The sequence below is a fragment of the Gouania willdenowi genome, chromosome 6 (assembly GCF_900634775.1).
Source record: "Gouania willdenowi chromosome 6, fGouWil2.1, whole genome shotgun sequence".
Lineage (NCBI taxonomy): Eukaryota > Metazoa > Chordata > Actinopteri > Blenniiformes > Gobiesocidae > Gouania > Gouania willdenowi.
Window position 1 is genome coordinate 62,132,778 of NC_041049.1, and position 8,677 is coordinate 62,141,454.

At 36.8% G+C, this 8,677-nt stretch overlaps 1 protein-coding gene across 1 annotated transcript in view; it reads right to left on the reverse strand.

Annotated features, from left to right (window-relative positions):
- Positions 1–378: 378 nt before the first annotated feature.
- Positions 379–8,677, reverse strand: part of ca12 (carbonic anhydrase XII) — a 23,238-nt gene continuing 14,939 nt past the window's right edge. The window contains exons 5-9 of the mRNA XM_028450132.1: positions 8,081–8,176; positions 7,947–8,010; positions 5,047–5,204; positions 3,756–3,882; positions 379–2,184 (exon numbers count right to left, since the gene is read on the reverse strand). Coding sequence (XP_028305933.1) covers positions 1,553–2,184; positions 3,756–3,882; positions 5,047–5,204; positions 7,947–8,010; positions 8,081–8,176 — 1,077 coding nt within the window. The 3' untranslated portion in view covers positions 379–1,552. The remainder of the gene's footprint in view (positions 2,185–3,755; positions 3,883–5,046; positions 5,205–7,946; positions 8,011–8,080; positions 8,177–8,677) is intronic.

Below are 8,677 nucleotides of genomic sequence, written 5' to 3' on the forward strand. Positions count from 1 at the left end.
ATGTTCACTAGTCCATATGTTCAAGGTTTTTGGTAAATATTACAATTATGTGCACAGGTTTTAAAGATTAATCAAGCAATAAATAGATTACAGTGATTCCCAATGTGCCTATTAACATAAAATCTGATACTAAAGGGTGATCATTATTCTACGTGAAATTCTTCTCAAAAATAAGAAGTAATTGGAAGGTATACCTTCTGACCATTTACAATTTCTTATGAACTTTTGACAATTTTAATGCATTATTAATATGGATTTTATCACCATTAGTCCTTTTTTATACTGTTCATAAAGTATACTGTATATGACACCATTTTATTCTATTTTAGGAGAAATTCATGCTGGTATCTGGTAATAAAAGTGCCAGAAGATGCTCGGTTTGTCCGTAACCTTCAATTAAACAAAATTCCGTCCAATATCCAGTTTTGTATTTGCCTAAATCCCATGTCTGAAGCACGGAATTTGATTTCTGGAGGCGTTCACATCAAAACTGTCAACCTTTCATTCTTGGGTATGAGTGAATCTGAGCATGAGTTGCAGATAGACATTCTGTTTGAAAGATTAATTCAGCCTTATTGATAATAACCCTATTTAAGTGACAAGGTTGGTTAAGGATAATAAGTATGATGCTTCCTAACTCCGTAGGTGTTGTCAATAGCTGTGTTACCTTTACCCGTGGAAATGCGCAAAATAGCGCAATAAAAACTGGTAATAGAAACACCGGAATTTTGAAAAAACACTCAAATATCGCAAAAAAGTTTTAACACTTTCGTGAGGAGGAATTTCAGACGTTTCGATATTAAAATGTGTGACGAAAGCGCTATGGAAACACTTTTTCCGCAAATACACGTCACAGAACGTGACGTACCTGGTTACATGACCTCTCCTCTCCTAGAAAACGACACGGTACGTGTGGACAGAAGAGGAGACCTAGACATTTCTTAGCATTATACTTTAAAATTATTACTGCCACATTGGACGTCAAACAACAAAGGAATACAGAGTTTAATAAGAAGGTGTGTTGCGTCCATGTTTTTGCAGCAAAGTCTCGCGGGATGAGTTATGAGGCTCCAAAACAACCTTCAATGGAAACAAGTTCAAAGAGCAATTATACTTTGTCGATATTTAGAAATATCGCTTTAATTTTGCAAAAATCTGTAATAGAAACCTAGCTATTAAGCTTTCAGCGCTGCAGTGAAGGAGACCTCACGAGAGTGTTTCAGTTGCGTTACCACTCATATGTGGGCATTCTCCGAAAAGCCAAACATTAAAATGACGTTAAGATGGACATAACAATATAAACTTTGGACGCACTTGGGTGTTCTGGAATTTATGTCAACATGAAAAATGGTGTCAAAATCTCTTCAGTTGTACAGTTTATGAAATAAATGTTGCAGGATGTTGTATGTTAGTCACATATTTTGATCAGATTGGAGATTTTATGTTTAAGTAGGTCTGAGTTGGGAGTGATCTTTTGATATAGGGATCGATTGCTAGGCATAGCTTAAACAATTTTGCGTCAATGACAGACAGAACTATATCTGCAATCCTTCTAGTCTTCCCACTCCATCGGCAGAAGCCAAGGATGCGGAAACACCTTGCTGTGAGGTTTCTTGGGAACAGCACCAGGAACCATGTTGCCCTGCTTCATTGTCTTGGAGGTCTTTCCCTGACTATTTAACGCTCTGGTCAGAGAATGATCCAACTCACTGGCCTCGTCTGTGTGCCGCCCGCTCAGAATGTGTCTGATGGTGGAGAGGGCAAGGTCTGACTTGCAGTCCAAGTAGCTTTTGATGTTGAGATCATGGAAGACCACATTTCTGAGAGTTTGAACCAGCTGCTTCTCATTGTGGGACGGTTTGAGCTGATCCAAAACATGTTGCTCCAGTGACGCATAGCACAATGCATCTTCAGGCAGTGTAAACTTTCCCGCATAGCGGTTGGTCTGTCTTTTTATCCAATGGGAGGAATTCTGCTTATTTTTTTTGGTTTTGACCAGACTTGTACTTTGCTGTTTCCTGTGGTTTTTCTTCTTGCCAGCGTGGAGCTTCCCAATGCCGCTTGGAAGGAGCTTGTACAAGTCTTCGTCAGCCAGATCCGCAAGATCACCAACTAGCAGCTGGTGGAAAATGTGCTTTCTTGTAAATGGAGATGTAACTGTAAGAGTGCTGTGCAGTCCTCTGCCTGTATCGGATACAGAACCAGTATTGATAAACTAAACATCACCGAACATGAGGAAAATCTCTGGTTGGATCTTGAACTGTCACACACAGCATGCAGCAGCACTGCCAGCTTGGAAACACTACAGGCAGAAAGCTATCACATTAATGCATTAATGCCAATCATAAAAGTTAGGAGCAGATATTCCAATTCCAGGACAAAACATATGCCATCTAAATCCATGTATGTTCGTTCTTTGTTTATTTGTTATTTTGATTTGGTTTTAAAACTTAATAACCAGTGTGAATATTTTGTTTTGCTAATTTAAAACCAAAACAGAAATACAGAAAAATCACAAACCAGACAGGCAGCGTTTTTCTGTTTTAAAATTAAATTTTGTTCTAATTGTGTGATATTTATGGGAAAACTAGGACGAGAGCTTCAATGTTTTAAGCTCACCACGCGCAAGTCACATTACTGATGAACTGGTGAATTGAAACCTTATTAATATATAAATAAAAAAAACTAAAAAAAATGGAGGTTACAAAAAGCATGCACAGGGCATGTGATTAAAGGAACCAGAGGTGGTGTAATGATCCTACTGGTGCCCCTTGTCTCTTGCGATCAACTTCTCACTGCTGGTATTAAAACGTGCAAAAAAATATTATATTTTAACTGCCCTCAAAATATCTGTGTAATTGTCTTTGCAAAAGTGTCAAATGATTGAAGTTCTAACATGTATTGTTCCTCATACCAGCCTCACAGTTGATAGTCAGCCACCAATTTATTTGGATAATATTTGGATCATAACACCACAAAACAAAACTTAAACCGTGAGCAGATTGTTATGAGCTGAAACATCCACAGACTTCATGAAAACAGAAGCAGGACCAGAAAACTGCTGAAATAAATCCTAAAAAACTAATTTTATGTGAGGAGACCTGGTCCAGGATCAGTGGAGGGAAACTACTTCAATTCTTGTCCTGTTTGCTCTGAAAGAATGTGATGAGCTTAAGGCCTAGCTCTAATTTCCCAGTAAATATCAAAATAACAAACACAATATTTAATTTTAAAACAGAAAAAGGCTGCTTATCTGGTTTTTGTTTCTGTATTTCTGTTTTGGTTTTGAATTACTAAAACAAAAGAATGACACTGTTTATTTGTTATTTTGATTTGGTTTTAAAACAGAATAACCAATAAACGAAGGGTACACGGATTCATGGATAGACACAGCTTTGAGGAAAACATGCAAATGAATGCCATACTACACGGACCTACCAACAGCCACTTTAAACAGAGACTTTGAGGACAAAACTTAAAGCTACAGACACTCCCTCCATTAGTGAAGTTTCTATGCATTTTAAAAGATAGCCCATAACCCAACCAGCTCCTTAAGCGTATCAATTATCTTTGAAATGATAAACCTTAAGCTCAGCCACAAGCAGTTGATACCAGACGAGCCAAAAGCCAGTGACCGACAAGCACCCACAAATCTAGTGTCACATCTTTTAGCCATTTTTAAAGCAGCTCAAAAGGTGAAAATGTTTTGTGACCTTTGCACTCACGCATAGACAGCAAGGCAAGGCCGTATTTACCTTCTTTAAAAGATACCAGAACCACTCGGCTGTCGGTGGGCTGTGGTTTCCTGTAGTTACCGTTCAGCGGCACGGGAGCCGAGTCCTGTGCATGGGAGGAGTAGAGGGCTGTGGCCAGGGTCAGAAACTGGAAAAGATGCACCGAAACAAACAGAAGTCAAATATGTAATTCATGTATGAGAAAAATACACAGAACAGCTGTACAGCTGTTTCAGCAGAGGTGTAAGAGTACTGATATGTCCTACTGAAGTAGAAGTACTGTTACATGATTGGACTCACCACATTATTATTAGTGTCTACTAATCATGTTTTGTTACAATTATTGTTCATTTTTACATTCTCTGCATTAATTGAACCAAAGACTTTGTCCAAAATCAATCCTAACTTTTTACCAGAGGTGTAAAGAGTACTGATATATCCTACTCAAGTAGAAGTACTGTTACTTCATTAAAATTGTACTCAAGTACAAGTAAGTCATACATAAAATATTCAAGTACAAGCAAAAAGTAGCTCAATTAAATAGTAATCAAAGTAAAAGCTACTACGGTAGTTACTTTTACCCCCCATGTTTATTTTTGGTAATAAATTTTGCCACGGTTCCCTTGCATACAATAAACATCTCATGTATAAACAGCTTTTTTGTTTAATTTTGTACATTATTCTGTCATTTTATGTATTTTTGATGTCATTTTGTGTTTTTGTTGTTGTTTTGTGGGGGTTTTAGAGTCTTTTTGTGTAATTTTCTGTCTTTGTTTTGCATGTTTGTCTGTCATTTTGTGCTCAATTTGATCTGAATTTATTTTCCACAAAGGCAACTGTATAAAATAAAAGGTTTGTCAAAATGTACAATTCTTTTTTTTTTTTTACATAAAAAAACAATTCAAAATAAAAACAATCTCACGCTGTAAATCTAGCTACATTTATGAACTCTAAAATTGAGAAAATAACCTTCAATGTTGTTTTGGCACGGCGCATTACGTTTAATCTGATTGGTCGGCTATGATGTGATGCATTTGATTGTTGTCTGGTCATTTCATTTTTTTATAGTTTCACAATGTCCGTCTTTCATTTTAAAACAAAAAATAATGATTTACTCAGTAACGGTTAGGTGTACTTCTTTTAAAACACACTCAAGTACAAGTTGAATTACTGATTTAGAAATATACTCAAAAAAGTACAAGTCCCCATAAAAGCAACTAAATTACAGTAACGTGAGTACCTCTGTGTGTCAGTTACTTCTTGCAGTACTTTAGGTAAATGTGACTAAAGGATTTTGCAAATGTTGAAGCACCTGATTGTGAGAAATAGTCACAGGATTCCTAAACACCGTCCACAGCACACTGGGATAGCATGGAGGAGTAGTCAATGAGCCGTCATAGCGATAATACTCATCTAACCGTGCAGGTAGCAGCGTTCTAATGTTGAAACCAGGCAGTTGAACCTTTTGATCTGATGGTTGAAAGGACAAGAAAGCATGTTTCATATTGCAGAAAACATCTGCCAATAACATCTAATGAGAAGTTATGGGAATTAAAAGAGTAACTAAACCCCAAAAATCAAAGTATTTCAATTTGGCATATTTTGTTGCAAAATGTTATGGGGTGCCGATTGTAAAGTTGCATTACATTTCACAAACCATGTTTAAAAAATGTATGTGAATTTGTTACTTTTGACCAGCTTTACAGCAATATTTGTAAAGTTTGTAATTTTTATTCATGTAAAAATATGTCAATGTAAAATCTAAATATTATCTAAAATCTACATATTAAATCTTAATATTGCATTTAAATAAACTTTAAGTGGGTTGCTCAAGTATCCGCATCCCTTTAACTTTTTGACATTTTGCCATGCTATGCACCACAAACATAAATATATTTAGTTGAAATTTTACGTGAAAGACACACACTGACACACAATGCTGAAGTGAAATTACAGTTATACATGATTTTGAACTTGAAAAAAAAATTAACACTGAAAAAATTGCACTAAATAGAGTCCACCTGTGTGTAATCTAAGCTCAGTTCAAATACAGCTGATCTGTGATGGTCTCAGAGGTCTGATAAGAGAACATTGGAGAGCAGACAGCATCATGAAGTCCAAGGAACACACCAGACAGGTCTGGGATAAAGTTGTGGAGAAGTATCAAGCTGAGTTAGGTTATAAAAAGATTTCTAAAGCTCAGAACATCTGTCAAAGTACAGTTAAATACACCATCCAGAAATGGAAAGAGTATGGCATCACTGCAAACCTACCATGACACGGCCGTCCTCCACCAACCAAACAAGAAAAGCACTGACTAGAGCTGTAGCCACAAAGCCTATGATGATCCTGGGTGAACTGCAGAGAGTAACCGCTCAGGTGGGAGAACCTGTCCACAGGTCAACTATTAGTTGTACACTGCACAAATCTGGCCTTTATGGAAGAGTGGCTAGAAGAAAGCCAATTTTAGAAGAAAACCATGAGAACCCCTGTTTGCCAGAAGCCACATGGGGGAGACAGCAAACAAATGTGGAAGAAGGTGCTTTGGTCAGATGAGACCAAAATTGAACTTTTTGGCCTAAATGCAAAACGCTATGTTTGGTGTAAAAGTAACACTGCACATCACCCTGAAAACACCATCCCCACTGTCAAACATGGTGGTGGTAGCATCATGCATGGGGGTGCTTTTCTTCAGCAGGGACAGGGAAGATGGTTCAAGTGGATGGGGAAATAGATGGGGCCAAATACAGGGCAATCTTGGACCAAAATCTGTTGGAGTCTGCAAAAGACTTGAAACTGGGGCGGAGGTTCACTTTCCAGCAAGATAACGACCCTAAACATAAAGCCAGGGTAACAATGGAAATTTTGAAAACAAAAAATATACATGTGTTAAAAAGGCCAAGTCAAAGTCCAGACCTAAATCCAATCGAGAATCTGTGGAAAGATCTGAAAACTGTGGTTCACAAACGCTCTCCATCTAATCTAACTGAGCTTGAGCTGTTTTGCAAAGAAGAATAGACAAAAATTGCAGTCTCAAGATGTGCAGGAGTGGTAGAGACGTAACATAAGTTAAAAATCATGTATACATTTCATTTTACTTTATGATTGTGCGTCACTTATTGTGTGTCTTTCACATAAAATTTCAATTAAATATATTCATGTTTGTGGTCCATAGTGTGGCAAAATGTCGAGAAGTTAAAGTGGTACGGATACTTATGCAACCCACTGTAAATGTTAAATCTAAATGTTAAATCTTAAATCTAAATTCTAAAATCTAAATTCCAAAAACTAAATGGTAAATGTTAAATCTAAATGTTCAATTGAAATGTTGCATTTAAATCTAAATGCTAAATCTAAATGTTAAATGTAAATCTGAAAGTTAAATGCTAAATCTAAATGTTAAATGCTAAATCTAAATGTTAAATCTAAATATAAATGTTGCATTTAAATATAATTGTTAAATCTAAACACTAAATCTAAATGTTAAATCTAAATGTTAAAACTAAATGTTAAAACTAAATGTTAATTGTAAATCTGAATGTTAAATGTAAATCTGAAGGTTAAATGTAAATCTCTAATATTAATTGCTAAACTCTAAATGTTAAAACTAAATGTTAATTGTAAATCTCTCATGTTAATTGCTAAATCTAAATGTTAAATCTAAATGTCTCAGGTGAAACTAAATATTTAGCGAATATGCAAATTTACCAGAAGTATCAAAATTAAAGCTCATTGACGCAAAAAAGTGGCTGTTTATTTTTGAGCATGCACAACTTTAAAATCTGCACCCCAGACTGACTGCCCTCTATGGGTTGAAACCAGGCTATTACAATTGACTTTTGTTATTGGCTGAGAACAAGATCATGTGACATTTTGGGACCATTTTACATCACAAACAAGCACTAGCACCTGTGTGCTCTACAATCTGTGGTGAGTAGGTTGGATTAAAAGAAGAGTGAATAGAGAGGTATATTGAGTAATGAGTAGCTAGTTAGCGTAGTATAGATTGATCATTGGAGATTTTATAGTATAGACTGGGTGTGTCTTAACTGCTCCAGGAGCCCCGCCCATAATCAAGGCATTTTTAAAAATGTTTCTCCTAGTGGCAGGTCAGGAGAAAGCAGGTGTTTAGTTACTCTTTAATGTAAAAAAGGGAACATTTGATAAAGTTGATATTCTGTCAACAATAAAAAAAAAAAACAACCAACTCACCTCTATATTTGATACCATTGAGGAACTTTAAAATCTTTTCATAGGCTGGATTGAACTCTCCCACCTGTATAAAGAATAGTGTCAGTCATTCCCTGCACTGTCTCCTTAACTGACTCATGATTCCAAACACTCACATCAATCAACACACCCAGCACAGCCAAGCCGTCCGATTTGTCCACAGCCACAGTCATGTTTGGGTATTTGTCCGAGTTGTAATGTACGACATGCATCTGCGAAAGGGAAGGAAAGCGTAACTGGTAAATGGTAAATGGTCTAGATTTATATAGTGTTTTATCACCACACTGAAGCTTTACATATCAGCTCATTCACCCAATCACTCTCACATTCACACACCAGTGGGACAGGACTGCCATGCAAGGCGCTAGTCGACCACTGGGAGCAACTTAGGGTTCAGTGTCTTGCCCAAGGACACTTCGACACATAGTCAGGTACTGGGATCGAACCCCCAACCTCTCGATCAGAAGACGACCCTCCACCACCTGAGCCACGGTCGCCCTAAAGCACTTCATTAATGTACAACCACACAAAATAAACCACTTTACAAATGAGCAGTCATATAATAACTGTTTTGAACTTTCTAACAGAAGTACTTTAGAGACGCTGCCTTCAGCAAGTTTCAATGCTCAACTTTTACTTTAGAGTTTGTGGGATTTATTTCTGCTAATTCCTATATTTATCACAAAGTCGATGATTAAGGGCCAGGAAGCAAA